This window comes from Aquarana catesbeiana, linkage group LG06 (assembly GCF_042186555.1).
Source record: "Aquarana catesbeiana isolate 2022-GZ linkage group LG06, ASM4218655v1, whole genome shotgun sequence".
Taxonomy (NCBI): Eukaryota; Metazoa; Chordata; class Amphibia; order Anura; family Ranidae; genus Aquarana; species Aquarana catesbeiana.
In genome coordinates this window covers 34,796,028-34,818,278 of record NC_133329.1, presented here as the reverse complement: position 1 = coordinate 34,818,278, position 22,251 = coordinate 34,796,028, and the positions used below count along the sequence as shown (strand labels likewise).

Genomic DNA, 22,251 nt, shown 5'->3' with positions numbered 1-22,251 from the left:
TTTTTTTTACCAAAAATATGTATAAGAATTTTTGCCAGTAATGGCGGTGATCAGTGATTTTTAGTAGGACTGAGACATTGCGGCGGTGGACAAATCGGACACTTATGAGACTTTTTTGGGACCATTGAAATTTATACAGCGATCAGAGCTATAAAAATGCACTGATTACTGTGTAAATGTCACTGGCAGGGAAGGGGTTAACACTAGGGGGCCATCAAAGGGTTGCATGTGTTCCCTGGGAGGTGTTTCTAACTGTGGGGGGAGGGGAATGACAAGAGGAGGAGAGAGATCGCTGTTTCTAATCACTAGGAACAGACCATATCTCTGTACTTTCCTGACAGAATGGGGATCTGTTTGTTTACATTGACAGATCCCTGTTCTGGCTATCTGTGGAGCAATTGCAGATGGCCCGTGGAAATCGCGACCGCCGGCCATGCGCATCGGCTCGGGCGCCACACGCACGTGCCCACTGTATCTATTGCATGAAGTGACGTACATCTACTGCGATTCGTGCAATAGAGCCAACCTGCTGCAATATAACTGGTCTAAAAGTGGTTAAAAATAAATCGCTCTATGATTAGGTTTCTTATTTGGCAAAACTTTCTTATGGACCCTGCACCCCTGCGCCCCTTATGGACCGGCGGCCACTGGTGAGAAACTCTGTCAATGTTTTGTTGCTGTGCCCACATTGGGAAGATATCTTCTCGATTCCTGGGTACCAGACAGAGCAAGAACTGAGGGAAAATACTCCCCTTCCTGTTTTATTTACAAGTGTCTGATAGAACAGGGAAGGGAAATCCTCTTATTCCCTTTCAAGATTTTAATTGTGAGGAGCAGAATAGGAAGAGAAACCTTTTCTATAGTGTAATACCCCGTACACACGGTCGGATTTTCCGACGGAAAATGTGTGATAGGACCTTGTTGTCGGAAATTTCGACCGTGTGTGTGGGCTCCATCACACATTTTCCATCGGATTTTCCGACCCACAAAGTTTGAGAGCAGGATATAAAATTTTCCGACAACAAAATCCGTTGTCGGAAATTCAGATCGTGTGTACACAAATCCGACGGACAAAGTGCCACGCATGCTCAGAATAAATAAAGGGATGAAAGCTCTTGGCCACTGCCCGGTTTATAGTCCCGACGTACGTGTTTTACGTCACCGCGTTTAGAATGATCGGATTTGAGACAAGTTTGAGCCAACATCCGTTGGAAAAAATCCTATCATTTTGTTGTCGGAATGTCCGAACAAAGTCCGACCGTGTGTACGGGGCATAACTCTAATGCCGCGTACTCGCGGTCAGACTTTCCGACAGGAAATGTTCGATGTGAGCTTGTTCTCTGAAAGTCCGACTGTGTGTATGCTCCATCGAACATTTGCTGTCGGAATTTCCACACACAAATGTTTGAGAGCCAACTTCACTTTGTTGTCGGAAAGTCCGAGCGTGTGTACACAAGTCCAAGCACCAAAGTTCACGCATGCTCGGAATCAAGCAGAAGGAGCCGCACAGGCTATTGAACTTACTTTTTCTCGGCTTGTCGTACGTCACCGCTAGGGATGAGCTTTCTGTTCGGGTCGAACATGGGTTCGACACGAACATTGGCTGTTCGCCCGTTCTTTGAAAACCGAACATTATGGGCCATTCGCACCAAATTCGAGCGGCGCGTAACGGCCCATAATACACTGCGGGAGCGCAGTGCATTGCTGTATGATGATTGGCCAAAGCATGCACCATGACCTGCATGCTTTGGCCAATCCCAGCGCCCTCAGCTAAGAGAGCCATAATTGGCCAAAGGCAGGGTGCCTTTTGACAATCATGGCTTAGGGGGACTAAGTCCACGCCCTACACTATATAAGGCTGCCTGCACGTCGGACCCGTGTAGTGTGTTGTTGGCGTGGACGGAGAGAGAGTGTCATTTAGATTGAGCAGGCAGGCAGGTTATTCAGTTAGCTGCAGTGTATTTAATATATATATAAACAGACAGTCTCATATATATATATCTATATATAACTATATATAGATATATATATATATCCACTGTATCCAGTTTAGCTACATCTGACTGCAGGCCGTTCCTGGTGCACTTTTTCTAATATACTTCAGGCAGGCAGGTTGTTCACTTAGCTGCAGCTATGGATGGGCTGGCTGTTTGAGTCAAACATGAGTTCGACTCGAACATCGGCTGTTCGATCGTTCGATGAAGATCGAACATTATGGGCCGTTCGTGCCAAATTCGAGCGGCACGTCATGGCCCATAATGCACTGCGTCATTGCAGAGCATTGCTGGGTGATGATTGGCCAAGCATGCACTATGACCCGCATGCTTTGGCCAATCACAGCGCCTCAGCGAAGGGAGCCATAATTGGCCAAAGGCAGGGTGCCTTTGGCCAATTATGGTTCAGGGGGTTAAGTCCACACCCCACACTATATAAGTCCGCCTGCACGTCGGCCGTGTGTAGTGTGTTGGTGGCGTTGTTAAGAGAGAGATAGCGAGAGAGAAAGAGAGACAGAGAGAGTGTCACTTTATTTAGTTTGAGCAGGCAGGCGATTCAGTTAGCTGCAGTGTATTTCATATATATATATATATATATATACAGTCAGTCCAGTATATATATATATATATATATATATATATATATATATATATACATATATACAGTGGGGATGGAAAGTATTCAGACCCCCTTAAATGTTTCACTCTTTGTTATATTGCAGCCATTTGCTAAAATCATTTAAGTTCATTTTTTTCCTCATTAATGTATACACAGCTCCCCATATTGACAGAAACACACAGAATTTATTACATTTGTGCAGATTTATTAAAAAAGAAAAACTGAAATATTACATGGTTCTTAGTATTCAGACCCTTTGCTCAGTATTTAGTAGAAGCACCCTTTTGATCTAATACAGCCATGAGTCTTTTGGGAAAGATGCAACAAGTTTTTTCACACCTGGATTTGGGGATCCTCTGCCATTCCTCCTTGCAGATCCTCTCCAGTTCTGCCAGGTTGGATGGTAAACATTGGTGGACAGCCATTTTTAGGTCTCTCCAGAGATGCCCCATTGGGTTTAAGTCAGGGCTCTGGCTGGGCCATTCAAGAACAGTCACGGAGTTGTTGTGAAGCCACTCCTTCGTTATTTTAGCACACAGCTAACGACCCTTAGCTGTGTGCTTAGGGTCGTTGTCTTGTTGGAAGGTAAACCTTCGGCCCAGTCTGAGGTCCTGAGCACTCTGGAGAAGGTTCTCATCCAGGATAACCCTGTACTTGGCCGCATTCATCTTTCCCTCAATTGCAACCAGTCGTCCTGTCCCTGCAGCTGAAAAACAACCCCACAGCATGATGCTGCCATCACCATGCTTCACTGTTGGGACTATATTGGTCAGGTGATGAGCAGTGCCTGGTTTTCTCCACACATACCGCTTAGAATTAAGGCCAAAAAGTTCTATCTTGGTCTCATCAGACCAAATAATCTTATTTATCACCATCTTGGAGTCCTTCAGGTGTTTTTTAGCAAACTCCATGCGGGCTTTCATGTGTCTTGCACTGAGGAGAGGCTTCCATCGGGCCACTCTGCAATAAAGCCCCGACTGGTGGAGGGCTGCAGTGATGGTTGACTTTCTACAACAATCTCCCATCTCCTGACTGCATCTCTGGAGCTCAGCCACAGTGATCTTTGGGTTCTTTTTTACCTTTCTCACCAAGGCTCTTCTCCCTCGATAGCTCAGTTTGGCTGGACGGCCAGCTCTAGGAAGGGTTCTGGTCATCCCAAACGTCTTCCATTTAAGGATTATGGAGGCCATTGTGCTCTTAGGAACCTTAAGTGCAGCAGAAATTTGTTTGTAACTTTGGCCAGATCTGTGCCTTGCCACAATTCTGTCTCTGAGCTCTTCAGGCAGTTCCTTTGACCTCATGATTCTCATTTGCTCTGACATGCACTGTGAGCTGTAAGGTCTTATATAGACAGGTGTGTGGCTTTCCTAATCAAGTCCAATCAGTATAATCAAACACAGCTGGACTCAAATGAAGGTGTAGAACCATCTCAAGGATGATCAGAAGAAATTGACAGTTAAATATATGATTGTCACAGCAAAGGTTCTGAATACTTAGGACTAGGGATGAGCTTCGAGTTCGAGTCGAACTCATGTTCTACTCGAACATTGGCTGTTCGCAAGTTCGCCGAACAGCGAACAATTTGGGGTGTTCGCGGCAAATTCGAATGCCGCGGAACACCCTTTAAAAGTCTATGGGAGAAATCAAAAGTGCTAATTTTAAAGGCTTATATGCAAGTTATTGTCATAAAAAGTGTTTGGGGACCCGGGTCCTGCCCCAGGGGACATGGATCAATGCAAAAAAAAGTTTTAAAAACGGACGTTTTTTCAGGAGCAGTGATTTTATTAATGCTTAAAGTCAAACAATAAAAGTGTAATATCCCTTTAAATTTCGTACCAGGGGGGTGTCTATAGTATGCCTGTAAAGGGGCGCATGTTTCCCGTGTTTAGAACAGTCTGACAGCAAAATGACATTTGGAAGGAAAAAACTCATTTAAAACTACCCGCGGCTATTGCATTGCCGACAATACACATAGAAGTTCATTGATAAAAACGGCATGGGAATTCCCCACAGGGCAACCCCGAACCAAAATAAAAAAAAAAAATGATGTGGGGGTCCCCCTAAATTCCATACAAGGCCCTTCAGGTCTGGTATGGATATTAAGGGGAACCCCAGCCAAAATTTAAAAAAAAAATTGACGTGGGGTTCCCCCTAAATTCCATACCAGACCCTTCAGGTCTGGTATGGATTTTAAGGGGAACCCCGCGCCAAAAAAAAAAAAAAAAACGGCGTGGGGTCCCCCTAAAAATCCATACCAGACCCTTATCCGAGCACGCAACCTGGCAGGCCGCAGGAAAAGAGGGGGGGACGAGAGTGCGGCCCCCCCCTCCTGAACCGTACCAGGCCACATGCCCTCAACATTGGGAGGGTGCTTTGGGGTAGCCCCCCAAAACACCTTGTCCCCATGTTGATGAAGACAAGGGCCTCATCCCCACAACCGTGGCCGGTGGTTGTGGGGGTCTGCGGGCGGGGGGCTTATCAGAATCTGGAAGCCCCCTTTAACAAGGGGACCCCCAGATCCCGGCCCCCCCCCTGTGTGAAATGGTAAGGGGGTACTTACCCCTACCATTTCACTAAAAAACTGTCAAAAATGTTAAAAATGACAAGAGACAGTTTTTGACAATTCCTTTATTTAAATGCTTCTTCTTTCTTCCTTCATCTTCTTCTTCTTCTGGTTCTTCTGGCTCTTCTGGTTCTTCCTCCGGCGTTCTCGTCCAGCATCTCCTCCGCGGCGTCTTCTATCTTCTTCTCCTCGGGCCGCTCCGCACCCATGGCATGAGGGGGGAGGCTTCCGCTCTTCTCTTCATCTTCTTCTTCATCTTCATCTTCTTCTTCATCTTCTTCTTCTTCTTCTTCTCTTCTTCATCTCTTCTTCCTTCTTCATTTCTTCTGCGGGCCGCTCCGCAGCCATGCTGTGGCATGGTGGGAGGCTCCCGCTGTGTGACGGCGTCTCTTCGTCTGACGGTTCTTAAATAACGGGGGGCGGGGCCATCCGGTGACCCCGCCCCCCTCTGACGCACGGTGAATTGACGGGACTTCCCTGTGACGTCACGGGGAATGCCACAGGGAAGTCCCGTCATGTCCCGTGCGTCAGAGGGGGCGGGGTCACCGGGTGGCCCCGCCCCCCGTTATTTAAGAACCGTCAGACGAAGAGACGCCGTCACACAGCGGGAGCCTCCCTCCATGCATGGATGCGGAGCGGCCCGCAGAAGAAATGAAGAAGGAAGAAGAGATGAAGAAGAGAAGAAGAAGAAGAAGAAGATGAAGAAGAAGATGAAGATGAAGAAGAAGATGAAGAGAAGAGCGGGAGCCTCCCCCCTCATGCCATGGGTGCGGAGCGGCCCGAGGAGAAGAAGATAGAAGACGCCGCGGAGGAGATGCTGGACGAGAACGCCGGAGGAAGAACCAGAAGAGCCAGAAGAACCAGAAGAAGAAGAAGATGAAGGAAGAAAGAAGAAGCATTTAAATAAAGGAATTGTCAAAAACTGTCTCTTGTCATTTTTAACATTTTTGACAGTTTTTTAGTGAAATGGTAGGGGTAAGTACCCCCTTACCATTTCACACAGGGGGGGGGCCGGGATCTGGGGGTCCCCTTGTTAAAGGGGGCTTCCAGATTCCGATAAGCCGCCCGCCCGCAGACCCCCACAACCACCGGCCACGGTTGTGGGGATGAGGCCCTTGTCTTCATCAACATGGGGACAAGGTGCTTTGGGGGGCTACCCCAAAGCACCCTCCCAATGTTGAGGGCATGTGGCCTGGTATGGTTCAGGAGGGGGGGGGCCGCACTCTCGTCCCCCCCTCTTTTCCTGCGGCCTGCCAGGTTGCGTGCTCGGATAAGGGTCTGGTATGGATTTTTAGGGGGACCCCACGCCGTTTTTTTTTTTTTTTGGGGCGCGGGTTCCCCTTAAAATCCATACCAGACCTGAAGGGTCTGGTATGGAATTTAGGGGGAACCCCACGTCAATTTTTTTTTTTAATTTTGGCTGGGGTTCCCCTTAATATCCATACCAGACCTGAAGGGCCTTGTATGGAATTTAGGGGGACTCCCACATCATTTTTTTTTTTTAATTTTGGTTCGGGGTTGCCCTGTGGGGAATTCCCATGCCGTTTTTATCAATGAACTTCTATGTGTATTGTCGGCAGTGCAATAGCCGCGGTAGTTTTAAATGAGTTTTTTCCTTCAAAATGTCATTTTGCTGTCAGACTGTTCTAAACACGGGAAACATGCGCCCCTTTACAGGCATACTATAGACACCCCCCAGGTATGAAATTTAAAGGGATATTACACTTTTATTGTTTGACTTTAAGCATTATTAAAATCACTGCTCCTGAAAAAACGGCCGTTTTTAAAACTTTTTTTTGCATTGATCCATGTCCCCTGGGGCAGGACCCAGGTCCCCAAACACTTTTATTGACAATAACTTGCATATTAGCCTTTAAAATTAGCACTTTTGATTATTCATGTTCGTGTCCCATAGACTTTAACGGTGTTCGCGTGTTCGAACAAATTTTTTTCCTGTTCGCATGTTCTGGTGCGAACCGAACAGGGGGGTGTTCGGCTCATCCCTACTTAGGACCATGTGATATTTCAGTTTTTCTTTTTAATAAATCTGAAAAAATGTCAACAATTCTGTGTTTTTATGTCAATATGGGATGCTGTGTGTGCATTAATGAGGAAAAAAAATGAACTTAAATGATTTTAGCAAATGGCTGCAATACAGTTTAGCTAGATCTCACTGCAGACTGTTCCTGCTGTACTGTTTCTAATATATTTTTGGCAGGCAGTTGATTCAGTTAGCTACAGTGTATTTCATATATATATATATATATATATATATATATATATATATATATATATAGGGATGAGCTTCGAGTTCGAGTTGAACACATGTTCGACTCGAACATTGGCTGTTCGCCGAACAGCGAACAATTTGGGGTGTTTGCGGCAAATTCGAATGCCGCGGAACACTCTTTAAAAGTCTATGGGAGAAATCAAAAGTGCTAATTTTAAAGGCTTATATGCAAGTTATTTTCATAAAAAGTGTTTGGGGACCTGGGTCTTGCCCCAGGAGACATGGATCAATGCAAAAAAAAGTTTTAAAAACGGGAGTTTTTTCAGGAGCAGTGATTTTAATAATGCTTAAAGTCAAACAATAAAAATGTAATATCCCTTTAAATTTCGTAGCTGGGGGGTGTCTATAGTATTCCTGTAAAGGGGCGCATGTTTCCCTTGTTTAGAACAGTCTGACAGCAAAATGACATTTGAAAGGAAAGAAGCCATTTAAAACTACTCGCGGCTATTGCATTGCCGGTCCAACAATAAACATAGAAGTTCATTGATAAAAACGGCATGGGAATATGGGAATTCCCCACAGGGGAACCCCGAACCGTAATTTAAAAAAAAAATGATGTGGGGGTCCCCCTAAATTCCATACCAGGCCCTTCAGGTCTGGTATGGATATTGAGGGGAACCCCGGCCAAAATTTAAAAAAAAAATGACGTGGGGGTCCCCCCAAATTTCATACCAGACCCTTATCCGAGCATGCAACCTGGCAGGCCGCAGGAAAAGAGGGGGGGACGAGAGAGCGCCCCCCCTCCTGAACCGTTCCAGGCCACATGCCCTCAGCATTGGGAGGGTGCTTTGGGGTAGCCCCCAAAACACCTTTTCCCCATGTTGATGAGGACAAAGGCCTCATCCCCACAACCCTGGCTGGTGGTTGTGGGGGTCTGCGGGCGGGGGGCTTATCGGTATCTGGAAGCCCCCTTTAACAAGGGGACCCCCAGATCCCGCCCCCCTCCTGTGTGAAATGGTAAGGGGGTACTTTGTACCCCTACCATTTCACTAAAAAACTGTCAAAAATGTTAAAAATGACAGACAGTTTTTTACAATTCCTTTATTTAAATGCTTCTTCTTTCTTCTTTCTTCATTTTTTTCTTCTTCTGGTTCTTCTGGTTCTTCCTCTGGCATTCTCGTCCAGCATCTCCTCTGCGGCGTCTTCTATCTTCTTCTCCTCGGGCCGCTCCGCACCCATGGCATGAAGGGAGGCTCCCGCTCTTCTCTTCATCTTCTTCTTTTCTTCTCTTCTTCTTCTCTTCTTCATCTTCTTCTCCGGGCATGGAGGGAGGCTCCCGCTGTGTGACGCTTCTCCTCTTCTGAAGGTTCTTAAATAATGGGGGGCGGGGCCACCCAGTGACCCCGCCCCCCTCTGACGCATGGGACATGACGGGACTTCCCTGTGGCATTCCCCGTGCCAAAGAAGGACAAGAAACTGGCAGTCAGGTTCCCCCAGCTGCAGCAGACTGCCAGGTTTGCTCCAGTGGTGAGGAGGGAGGGGATGATGAGGTCACTGACTCTACGTGGGTGCCAGATAGAAGAGAGGAAGAGGAGGTAGAGGAGGAGGAGGCACATCTCCAATGAGGCAGGATGCCCTCCAGGGGCCAGCTTAAGGGCAGGCAACCGAATGCATCACACTGCAGAGCTCCGCATGTGCAGGGCGCTGCTGACTCCGTGTGTTTTTCCAAAAGTTCTTTGGTGTGGGCCTTTTTTGAGACGTGAGCAGCAGATCACACCATTGCTGTTTGCAACATATGACTGAAGAGTATCACGTGTGGCCAAAACAGCCGCTTGGGCACCACATGCTTGACCAGACATATCTTGAGCTCCCATGCAGTCCGTTGGCAACAGTATTTAAAAGACCCACACCAAAGAACAAGGCGGACCTCTTCTTGCTCCTCATCAGCTGGGATCTCCAACCCCACTATAACTTCAGTCTTCTCAGAGACCTGCACTGAGAGGAATGAAGGTGTAGAATTAGGTGTCCCAAGCACTTCCGGGCAATCTGCTAGCGGTACACAAACATCCGATTGTAGCAGGCAAATTTCCCTACCCCAGTTGCTAAAAGAAAGTAATTTGGTCCCAGCCATCCACATGCTCAGCGGCTGAATGCTAGTTTGGCTAAATTGCTAGCACTCCAACTGCTGCCTTTTCAGCTGGTAGACTCTGCCCCCTTTCGAGAATTTGTGGAATGTGCGGTACCTCAGTGGCAGGTTCCCAAACACCAATTTTTTTCTCGGAAGGCCATTCCGGCTCTCTACCGACATGTGGAAGGCAAATGTCTTGGCCTTGTTGGACAGGGTGGTCAGCAGTAAGGTGCATATTATCGCTGACTCATGGTCCAGCAGGCATGGACAGGGACGTTACCTTTCTTTCAGGGCACACAGGGTAACCCTGCTGGCAGCTGGGAAGGATGCAGGACAGGGTGCAGTATTGTTGGAGCTTGTTCTGCCACCAGGCCTCCAAAATGCTGGTAGGGGTGATTCTGCCACACCTCTCTCCTCCACCCCTCCTCTTCTTCTTCCTCTGTGGCCTCTTCCTGTGCAGATTTGTCCTCTGAACCAGCGGTGCTCCGTAGGCGTTCTGGGGCTACGCAAGCACTCTAGCAAAAAGATGCCATGCGGTGCTTAAGTTGGTCTGCTTAGGGGACAGAAGCCACACTGGGGCAGAGATTCTGGCCGCTCTGCAGGGGCAGGCTCAGAGGTGGTTGAAGCCATGCCAGCTTTAGCCAGGAATGGTGGTTTGCGATAATGGCACCAACCTCCTCTCTGCCCTCCAACAGGGACACTTCACCCATGTTACCTGTTTGGCTCACATCCTTAATTTGGTGGTGCAGCGGTTCTTGTGCAGGTACCGGGGCTTACACATTCTCCTGAGGCAGACCAGAAAAGTCTCTGGGCATTTCCGCCGGTCATATAATGCCAGTGCTCGGCTGGCTGACCTCCAAAAGGAATGCAACCTGCCCAAGAACCACCTCATCTGTGACATGCCCACCAGGTGGAACTCAATGTTGGCAATGCTGCAGAGGGCCATAAATGACTACCGGTGCGAGTTCAGCACCAGCATAGGGTCAGGGGAGCTTGGCTTTTTTTTGCCACGCCAGTGGCTCATGATCAAGGATGCATGCACTGTCCTGTCACCATTTGAGGAGGCCACGAGGATGGTGAGCAGTGACAGTGCATGCATCAGTGATACTGTCCCTCTTGTCTACCTGTTGGAGCACACGCTGCGTGGAATAATGGACAAGGCACTTGAGGTAGAACAGAGGGAGGAAGAGGAGGACTTCCTTACCTCTCAAGGCCCCCTTTATCCAGACAGTATTCCTGCAGGCCCGCCTATCACACAGGAAGTGGAGAATGAGGAGGAGGAGGAGGATTGTGACAGCATGGAGGAGGAGCCTGGCACTCAGCATCAGCAGCAGTCTTCAAGGGATCATTTCCAGTCCCCAGAAACCCATGGACTTGTACGTGGCTGGCAGGAGGTGGCTGCGGATCAGGTCATTCTTAGTGACCCAGAGGACTCCGGACCAATTGCCTCAGAAAACCTACGCTGCATGGCCTCCCTGATCCTGCAAAGCCTGCAAAAGGACCCTTGTATTTGTGGTATCAAGAAGAGGGATCAGTACTGGCTGGCAACCCTTCTTGATCCACGTTACAAGGGTAAGGTGGCAGAACTTATCCAGCTGTCGCAGAGGGAGCAGAGGATGAAACATCTTCGGGAGGCCTTGCAGAAAGGTTTGTGCATTGCGTTTCCAGAGCCTGGGAGGTTTCAATTTCCTGGTCCTCCTGGACAACGTGTTGCTGAGGCTTCGGTCAGTCACAGAAGGAGCAGTGGAGAAGGTGGCCGTCTTACTGATGCGTTCAGACAATCTTTTAGTCTGCAGCCCCAAGGTCTGATCAGTTCCAGCAACCATCGCCAGCATCTGTTGTACATGGTGCAGGAATACCTAGGGGCAAGATTAGACTTGGAGACATTTCCAACTGAAAATCCACTGGGTTACTGGGTCTTGGGGATGGATCAAATTCGGAATGCACATTCAGTGCTGCTGGAGGCTTTGTAACCGATCACAGAGTGCGCCTATCCACCGACTCGGTTGATCCGCTCACCTTCATAAAAATGAATCAGTCTTGGATCACCAGCTACCAAGCACCTGATGCTGTTGTAACTGATTATTTTTTTTATAAATGTGAGATCCCCTCAAGACTGCCTATGCTGATGCTGAGTGACTATCCAGTTATGCCGAGTGACTATCCTATTCCTCATCAATGTTCATGTTAATAGCTTCTAAGAACATTTTTGGTTCTGGGCACCACCACCAGTGGCTAAGGCCCAATTTTTCTGCCCCTGTTTAACAGGGGTGTGTAATTACCATTTTTGATCAAATATTTAACAGCAGGGTTCGTTCCTGCACTCAACAAGAGTATCTGTGAGGGGTTGCAGTGTTGTGGTACCACCACCACTGCCTAAGGCCCAATTTTTCTGCCCCTGTTTAACAGGGGCGTGTAATTACAATTTTGGATCAAATATTTAACAGCAGGGCTCGTTCCTGCACACAACAAAAGTATCTGTGAGGGGTTGCAGTGCTGTGGCACCACCACCACTGCCTAAGGCCAAAGGCCCAATTTTTCTGAACCTGTTCAACAGGGGCATGCTATTACAATTCTTGATATAATTTTTCACAGCAGGGCCCATTCCAGCGCCCACCAAGAGTAACTGTGAGAGCTTACAGTGTTCTTGTACCACCAACACCTAAGGCCCAATTTTCCGCAGAGTGTATAGGGCAGGCCGTATAGTATATACAGGCGGTCCCCTTTTTTCAAAAATCCGACTTACAAATGACTCCTACTTACAAACGGAGGGAGACAACAGGAAGTGAGAGGAAATCTACCCCTAGGAAGGGAAATTCTCTCCTGTTATGCCCTGTACACACGATCGGACATTGATCAGACATTCCGACAACAAAATCCATGGATTTTTTCCGACAGATGTTGGCTCAAACTTGTCTTGCATACACACGATCGCACAAAGTTGTCAGAAAATCCAATCGTTCTGAACACGGTGACGTAAAACACGTACTCTTCGGGACTATAAACGGGGCAGTAGCCAATAGCTTTCATTTCTTTATTTATTCTGAGCATGCGTGGCACTTTGTGCGTCTGATTTGTGTACACACGATTGGAATTTAACCAATCAAATTTTGTTGTCTGAAAATTTTATAGCCTGCTCTCAAACTTTGTGTGTCGGAAATTCCAATGGAAAATGTCCAATGGACCCCACACACGATCGGAATTTCCGACAACACAATCCAATTGCACTTTTTCCGTCGGAAAATCCTCCACTGATTTATCACCAATCCTTGTTTTCCTTAAAAACTCCAAATTTTCAAAATCCAAATGTCATTGGGACAGAAAGTGTGGTAAAATCTTCTGAACAATGTTACAGGGGTTTTAACCCTTCCTTATGTTTTCCAAAAAGCTTTAAAATAGATTTTTTTGGCTAGAGCTACACTTACAAAATGTACCCGTACAAAATTACAAACAGATTCTACTTAACAACAAACCTACAGTCCCTGTCTTGTTTGCACCGCCTGTATACTGCTGTTCAGAGTATATAGGGCCTGGGGGCCCAACGCCTTTTCTTTTTTTAATTTGGGTGCGGGGTACCCCTTAATATCCATACAAGACCCAAAGTGCCTGACAATGGGCTGGGGGGGTACCCCTGCCGTTTGTCTCACTGATTTTCATCCATATTGCCAGGACCCGACATTACATTAAAGCCTCAAGCAGTTTTAAATGACTTTCATTCCTTTAGAAATGTAATTTTGTGCAGGGACTGTTCTAAGCACGGGAAACACGCGCCACTTTACAGGCATACTATAGACACCCCCCAGGTACGATATTTCAAGGAATATTTCACTTTTATTTTTTCACTTTAAGCATTATTAAAATCACTGCTCCCGAAAACTTTTTTTCCATTGAGACATGTCCCCTGGAGCAGCACCCGGGTCCCCAAACCCTTTTTAGGACAATAACTTGCATATTAGCCTTTAAAATTAGCACTTTTGATTTTTCACATTCAAGTCCCATAGACTTTAACGGTGTTCGCACAAATTTTTTGTCTGTTCGCATGTTCTGCCGCGAACCGTACCGGAGGTTGTTCGGCTCATCCCTACTCACCGCGTTCTCACGTTTGGAATTTTGGGCCAACATTTGTGTGACCGTGTGTATGCAAGACAAGTTTGAGCCAACATCCTTTGGAAAAAAATCCACGGTTTTGTTGGCTGAAAGTCTGATTGTGCGTACACGGCATAATGTAACTGTAATGTTTACCCTTATGTTGTAAAGCGCTGTGCAAACTGTTGGCACTATATAAAACCTGTATTATAATAATAATAAGTCACCAAATCATCACATGAGCATTGCATGAGGATATTTGCTGGAAAAGTTTGGACCATATATGGTCAGCATACCTCCCAACTTTCTGAAATGGGAATGAGGGACACCTATTAGCAAAAGTATGCAGGTATAGGACACACCCCTTGCCATGCTCCCCTTAAAGGAGAATTGTATAAAAAATGATTGCTTTTTACAACTACTATTCCTTTATATTGGCTTTTGGTATTTACAAATGCAGCAATTTTGAAATTGGATGATAGGTTTAGCACTGGGAAACACTTTTTGATAGATAAATAGTGCATTTTATATACAATGATATAGAACAGACCAAATTGAGGGACAAATGAAGATGGAATGAGGGACAGAGGAACATTGTTCCAAATCAGAGACAGTTGGGAGATATGGGTCAGCCTAAGCTCAATGAGATCCATTCTAAATGAACAATTTATTTTCTTCAACAGGGAAGAGTCACAATTCTTTTCTGCAATGGTGGTGGATGAAATACCTTGCGACTATGTTCTGGGTGATCCCAAGTGTCTTTGGAGAAGGTAAGAGTATTATTTGTTAAAAGTGCACATTTAAAGCAGAACTTAAAGTGGTTCTAAAGACATTAAAGTGTTACTAAACCCACAACAGTAAAATCAGTCTGTATATGCAGTAAAGCAAGCTTGTTATAGTCACCGTGGAACCTAAGGGGTTAATCCTCTGAATTGTGTAAAAAGGCTGTTTGACCCTATCTCCCCTTCTTCTACTGTCCCGAATCCATCTCCTGATAAGACAGAGCCTTTGGAGCACATGCTCAGTTTGGTGTGTATTGCTAAGGAGTTGTTTTTTTTTTTCTTGGGAGAGTGCATGTAATCAGCACAGGGCCAATCAGCACTGTCCAGATAGAGGGTCAGGGATCCTGCAGCCTCATAGGACAGTCATAGGAGAATGAAAACTCCTCCCACAAGCTTTAATCAGACACTAATAGAAGTCACAAGACTGCTATATAATGCTGATGAGAAAAGGTATTTAGCAGTTTATATTTAATAAAATAATTGTATTTCCGTGTTCGATGTACTGTGGGAGATCAGATATGCAGGCTCCTGGGTTTAGTAACACTTTAAGGTAAAAAACCTTCTGCAAGCAGCTCCCCAGCTCCCTCCTTATACTTACCAGAGCCCAATCTCAATCCAGCAAAGTACTCAAGAACTGGCTCTCCTGGCTCTCTTCCTCCTCATTGGCTTAGACATAGCAGCAGGAGCCATTGGCTCCCACTGCAGTCAATCACAGTGCTCTGGGGGCACTCGGCAGGGGGCAGGAGCACTGGCAGGGGACCCAAGAAGAGGATTGAGGCTGCTCTGTACAAAACCATTGCACAGAGCAGACGAGTAAAACATGTTTATTAATTTTTAAAAATAAAAACTTTGCCAAAATTCACCAAAAAGTAGGTCCTTGTGATAAACACAATAAAGCTACTGTAGCACAAAAACAAATGGTAAGTACTGAATATGGAGACAGGATAGTTGTGCCAGAGGGCTTTGCATCTGGTAGAGGTCTGAATAGAGACTGCTATGTGAAGGTCTAACTCCATATTTTAATGCCCCATTAAGGAGTTCAATTGGGTCAAGATGGCTCAAATTATTTACTGCACTAACAGGTTTGCTTGCTGTGCACACTGTATTAAAGGAGAAGTACCGGAATTATAAAAAAAAAACACATACCTCTATGGCTGCAGCACTGGTGTGATGCTGCAGCTGTCCTCTACCAGGTCACATGACCTCTGATTGCTCAATTCTTGGTCCAGTCTAAGCACAGAGCAGTGGGCTGTGGAGGGGGTGGTAACATTTGGCTCAGGCTCTCAGAGGCATGCTGAGAGGCTGAACCAGCTGCCGATTAGGCATCTAGGTGGATCCCAACATTAAAGTTGGGATCTTTCCAGAGCATGGGCTGGCTCTGTGACATCAGCCAACAGCAGACTTTAACCCCCTTCCAGCTGAATATGGGTCACAGGAGTGCAGAAATAAATGCAGAAATAAAGGCACTCCTGTGACTCAGAAGAGAAGTACGGCCAGAAGAGCTTCAGCTATAGTTCTCTTTTAATTGTAAATAGCCTCAGCTACATACAGTATACAGCACTGTGTTCCAGCAGGAAGAAAGTGACTTCCCGTCTCACTCCAGGAACAAAATAAGGTTGGCCTGAGCACTGCTCAGCCATTCGCAGGAAGCTTTGTATTCTACGAACAAATACAAAGCTTCCTCTGATTGGCTGAGATGGAGATTGTGACATCATCTGCTCGCCTCTCCACCTCAGCCAATAGTTTAGCATGCAAGGAGTCCTTTATCAGGGGTGAGACTGTGAAGTCAGTGTTGCTCCACAAAAGGCAGGGAGTCTTCCTTGCTCTCCAGGGGATAGCTGTGTGCAAGGGCGCAGCATGTACTGTATGTGGACACTATGAGAGTATCTGATTTAGCCTTTTTGGCCTCAAGGACAGGCACACTGACCAGGCCATTGAATTATTTAGGAGCTTAAAGTAATGTGTTAAGTTTTACAATGCTGAGGACCTCTTTTGTGTAGAAAAATCAGTGGACTGAGTCCTTGAAAACTATACATTTTAAGCTAAATTCCCATAGTACAATAAAAATAATAATGATCTTTATTGTGAGTATAATGCGCTAAACTGTTTGTGCATCAAACCCCCTTGGTTCTAAAACTTCACTTATATTCATGTACTGTATTCAATAAAATAGTTCAAAATCTAACAAACAAAATAGTGGTGTAGCACAACCCCCTAGGTAACCTGTAGATTCAACAGGCAACACTGTGCAGAGGCAGCCAGGCACTAGACATGTGCAATTCGTTTAGCTCCAAATTCATTTTTTAACTCATTTAGACAAATTCGTTAATTCAGGAAATATCCGAATTTTCGAATTTCTGAATTTTTCAGAATATTCGGAAATTTGAAAATTCTAAAATTCAGAAATTCAGAAATTCGAAAATTTGGAAAATCGGAAACTCAAAATCTCGAAAATTCGGAATTTGAAAATTCGGAAAATCGAAATTCAAAATTCGAAAATCTGAAATTTCAGAAATTCGGAATTCAAAAATTTGTAAATTCGAAATTTGAAAATTCGGAAATTCGGAGATTCAGAAATTTGAAAATTCGGAGATTCGGAAATTCGAAAATCCGACAATCTGGAAATCCAAAAATAAGAATGAAAATTCAAAAATTCAAAAGAAAGAAAATCCAAAAATCTGAAATAATAATTAACTAATAATAACTTAACCACTTGCCGCCCGCCCTATTACAAAATGACGGCGGCAAAGTGGTTTGGTATTCCTGACCGGACGTCATATGACGTGATCAAGATATCGAGCCGCTGCGCGCCCCCAGGGGCGCGCATCGTGGCGATAGTTTTACGGGGTGTCAGTCTGAGGTCTGACGGAGACTCTTTACCACATGATCAGCCGTGTCCAATCACGATGTAAATAGGACAGACGCGAGTAGAGGAGAGCCAATCGGCTGCTCTCCTGACAGGGGGGGTCTGTGCTGATTGTTTATCATCACAGCCCCCCCTCGGATCCTACCCAGGGCCACCATGGAAGCGGCCCAGGACCACCAGGATGGCCACCACATTGGACCACCAGGTATGCCCCCTAGATAAATGCCCCCTAGACCCCCAGGGAAATACCAATATGTGCCCAGGCAGCTGCCAATCTGTGCCCAGGCAGCTGCCAATCAGTGCCCACTCCAATGCCTACCACTGCCAGTGCCACCAGGGATGCCTATCAGGGCTGCATATCAGTGCCACATATCAGTGCCCATCAGTGCCACGTATCAGTGCCCAGCAGTGCCACCTATCAGTGCCCATCAGTGACCAGCAGTGCCGCCTATCAGTGCCACCCTATCAGTGCCCATCTGTGCCGCCTTTCAGTCCCCATCAGTGTTGCCTATCAGTGCCAACCAGTGCCACCGAGTGCCACCCATGAGTTCCCATCAGTGCCGCCTATCAATGCCCATCAGTGCTGCATATCAGTGCCACCCATCAGTGTTGCCTACCAGTGCCCATCAGTGCCCATCGTCAGTGCCCGTCAGTGCCGGCTTATTGGTGCCACCTCGTCGGTGCCGCCGTATCAGTGCCTGTCAGTGCCACCTTATCAATGCCCATCAGCGAAAGAGAAAACGTACTTATTTAAAAAATTTTTTAACAGAAACAAAAGCAAAACTTTTATTTTTTTCAAAATTTTCGGTCTTTTTTTTATTTGTTTAGCAAAAAATAAAAACCGCAGAGGTGATCAAATACCACCAAAAGAAAGCTCTATTTGTGGGAACAAAATGATAAAAATTTAGTTTGGGTACAGTGTAGCATGACCGCTGAATTGTCATTCAAACTGCGACAGCACTGAAAGCCGGAAATTGGTCTGGGCAGGAGGGTGTCTAAGTGCCCTGTATTGAAGTTGTTAACTATTACTAATGCTGGCCATACACTATACGAAAAATCGGCCGAAAAATCGTTCGTATGGACACTTCGTTCGTTTTTCAGCAAGTTAGTGGGTACAAATCGATAATCGTTTGTGACGTTTTTGTGGAAAAAAAACGAACGGCATGTTTGGAAAATTTCTGCCGAACGTACGATAAATTGCAAGGTTAATGTGTTTCCCGTCCGAACTGCCTGCACTAGGTATATGTAAAAAAACGAACACAAAATTATTTATTCATGTCCACTGAACAGATTATCGGACATTATATGATGGCACGATCGTTTGCGGTCACGGTCGAACGTTCGTTTTTCGAAAATGGGTTCGGCCGATTTTCTGTATAGTGTATGGCCAGCATTACTATTAAATTATAGGTATTGGAATTTTCTTTCAAATGTGGCTCTTAGTGAATGTAACGAATACGAATTTATCCAAAGTTGCAAATTTTCCCTGTAATAGCGAATGCCATATCTAAACGAATGGAACATAACAAATTAATAATAATAAATAACAATTAATAATAATGTTTTTATTATTATTAAGGTTTTGTTCCATTTGTTTAGATGCGGCATTCTTTATTTTGGATAATTCGTAGCTTTGTATTCGTTACGTTCACTAACAGCCAAATTTGAAAGGAAATTCCAATACCTATAATTTAATAATAAGTTAGTTATTATTTAGAATTTTTGGATTTTTGGATTTTCGTTCTTTCTAATTTTCGGATTTTCATTTCTTATTTTCAGATTTTCGGATTTTCTAATTTACAAATTTTCTAATTTACAAATATTCGAATTTACAAATTTACAAATTTTCTAATTTCTGAATTACAAATTTTAGAATTTACGAATTTTTGAATTTTACGGATTTCTGAATTTCAAAATTTCGATTTTACGAAATTTCGAATTCCGAATTTTCAATTTCCGAATTTTTGGCATTTCCGAATGATCGAGTTTCCGAAAAAAACAAAAAACGAATGAAACGAAAACAAACAAATTTTTCGGCAGTGCACATGTCTACAAGGCACAAAGCAATAGGCTTGTGCTCAACGGGAAATTTTGTTTAGTTTTGGTTTGTTGTCATTCGTAAAATACATAATTTCGTTCTGTTATATTCGTTATGTTGCATTAATTCGTTTTTGGATAATTTGTTATTAATCGTAGAGTGTCGATATTCATTATACTGAATCTCGAATCATGTCGAATTCATACGTTATATCTGCTATAATTTCTTTCGTATTAGTTGAAGTTCGATATTTATGTATGTATATATATTCGTGATAATGATTCGTAGTTTGGAAAGTCGTTTGTTTATTGAATCTACAGTCCCTGACAAAAGTCTTGCTGCTTCTCTATTTTGTAGAAACTCCTGCTATTAACCTGACTTTTAATTAATCAATCGGTGTTAGAAATAGCTCATATGAAAAGCTAAAGCCCTCCCAAATGATGTTTAATGCACTGAAATAAATTCGTTTCACTGAAAAAAGATTTATCATTTAATCAAGACAGACAGGTCAAATTTTGGCAAAACAAAAGTTTTGTTGCCTATACAGAAATTGAACAACTTTACTGAAAATCCAAAAATATGTCAGCAAATTAAGAAGTGGTGCTGTGAGATCCAAATTTAATATCTTGTATGACTTACATGAGCTTGAAGGACAGCATCCATGTGGTTTGGCAAGGATTCATACAACTTATTGATGAAGTCTTCAGGAATAGCAAAGAAAACAGTCTTGCATGCCTCCCAGAGTTCATCAATATTCTTTGGTTTCGTCTTCCATGCTTCATCTTCCATCCTACACCACATATCCTCAATGATGTTCATGTCAGGTGACTGGGCTGGCCAATCCTGGAGCATATTGATCTTCTTTGCCTTAAGGAACTTTGATGTGGAGATGGAAGTATGTGATGGAGCACCATCCTGCTGCAAAATTTGGCCTTTTTTATGGTTGGGAATGTAAGAGGTAGCTAAGATTTCTTGGTATTTTAGACTTGATGTTGCCTTCCACCCTGCAGATCCCTCGCACACTCCCATACTGGATGTAACCCCAGACCATGATTTTGCCTCCACCAAACTTCACTGTTTTCTGGGTAAATCTCAGCTCCATGCTGTCAGGGTATTTAATTGACCAGACCGTGTGGACTGCACAGAGGAGACCAGAAACACATGTAAGTGAAATGGTGTTTATTAACAAGTGATAAGTAAAAGGAACAAACAGTGCAAAAACCCACACAACAACCCACTACAAACAACAATATATATATATAAGTAAATGGAGATACCGTAATCGTAAACAAGCCAAGCCAAGGTCATACACAGGGAAGTCAGCAGAAGGGTAAGGACAGGAAACTGAACAGGACAAGGAGAGGATGGAAGGATGGGGTTCAGGGCAGGGATCCAAGGTAGCCAGGAACAGAAGGGACAGGACTAGGAAGGCCTCAGGATAGGGATTGGATCAGATCAGGACAAGGCAGATTGCAGGCTCAAGGTCAAACAGGCAGCAAGGTCAGAACACAGGGAGAGAGAGAGAGAGATACCAAGGCGAGCAAGTGAGGGCTAGCCGGATATATATATGGCTGACTAATTGGCTTCAAGTCACACCTGAGCGCAGGGAGTGTTGTCTGTTCCATACTGCCAGGATCCATCCGCTGGTGGACATCAGTACTGCAGCCAAAAGATGACAAGACACCAGCAGGGAAATATTCTCCTGACAGTTCAACACTGCCAGGAGACACCTGCTGGTGGACCCCAGTACTGCATGCCAAATAATATAACTTACCAGCGAATGGACCCTTTCCTGACAGTACCCCTCCCTAAAGGAGCGGCCTCCGGACGCTCCAACTGGTCTTAATTGTCCATGGTCTATGGCATCAGGCAGAATGGTGGAGGAAGGTATGTCAGGCTGGTCATCAGGCACATCCGGGCAGACGGCTGGCATGTCAGAGTCATTAAGCTGGGCAGCAGACGACAGGAACCGCTCGAGCTGGGCAGCAGACGACAGGAACCACTTGAGCTGGGCAGCAGACGACAGGAACCACTTGAGCTGGGCAGCAGACGACAGGAACCACTTGAGCTGGGCAGCAGACGACAGGAACCACTTGAGCTGGGCAGCAGACGACAGGAACCACTTGAGCTGGGCAGCAGACGACAGGAACCACTTGAGCTGGGCAGCAGACGACAGGAACCACTTGAGCTGGGCAGCAGACGACAGGAACCACTTGAGCTGGGCAGCAGACGACAGGAACCACTTGAGCTGGGCAGCAGACGACAGGAACCACTTGAGCTGGGCAGCAGACGACAGGAACCACTTGAGCTGGGCAGCAGACGACAGGAAACACTTGAGCTGGGCAGCAGACGACAGGAAACACTTGAGCTGGGCAGCAGACACCCGGACATCAGGCTGGAGGGCTGGAACATCCGACTGGGAAGCTGGCACATCCGACTGGGAAGCTGGCACATCCGACTGGGAAGCTGGCACATCCGACTGGGAAGCTGGCACATCAGACTGAGAAGCTGGCACATCAGACTGAGAAGCAATCTTCGAGACATCAGGCTGGAAGGCAAGCTGCAAGACATCAGGCTGGGAAGCTGGTACAGCAAACTGGGAAGCTGGCACATCAATCTGGGAAGCTGGCACATCAATCTGGGAAGCTGGCACATCAATCTGGGAAGCTGGCACATCAGACTGGGAAGCTGGCACATCAGACTGGTAGGTAGGCATCAAGACATCAGGCTGGAAGACAAGCTGCAAGACATCAGTCTGGGAAGCTGGTACAGCAAACTGGGAAGCTGGCACATCAATCTGGGAAGCTGGCACATCAATCTGGGAAGTTGGCACATCAATCTGGGAAGTTGGCACATCAATCTGGGAAGCTGGCACACCAGACTGGGAAGCTGGCACATCAGACTGGGAAGCTGGCACATCAGACTGGTAGGTAGGCATCAAGACA

The 22,251-nt window shown here is 45.6% G+C and overlaps 1 protein-coding gene across 1 annotated transcript in view; it reads left to right on the top strand.

Moving 5' to 3' along the window:
* LOC141148296 (interferon-induced very large GTPase 1-like) overlaps positions 1-22,251 on the top strand; it is a 79,131-nt gene that overhangs the window by 7,988 nt on the left and 48,892 nt on the right. Inside the window, exon 2 of the mRNA XM_073635589.1 lies at positions 14,304-14,390. Within this exon, the coding sequence (XP_073491690.1) occupies positions 14,304-14,390 (87 nt within the window). The remainder of the gene's footprint in view (positions 1-14,303; positions 14,391-22,251) is intronic.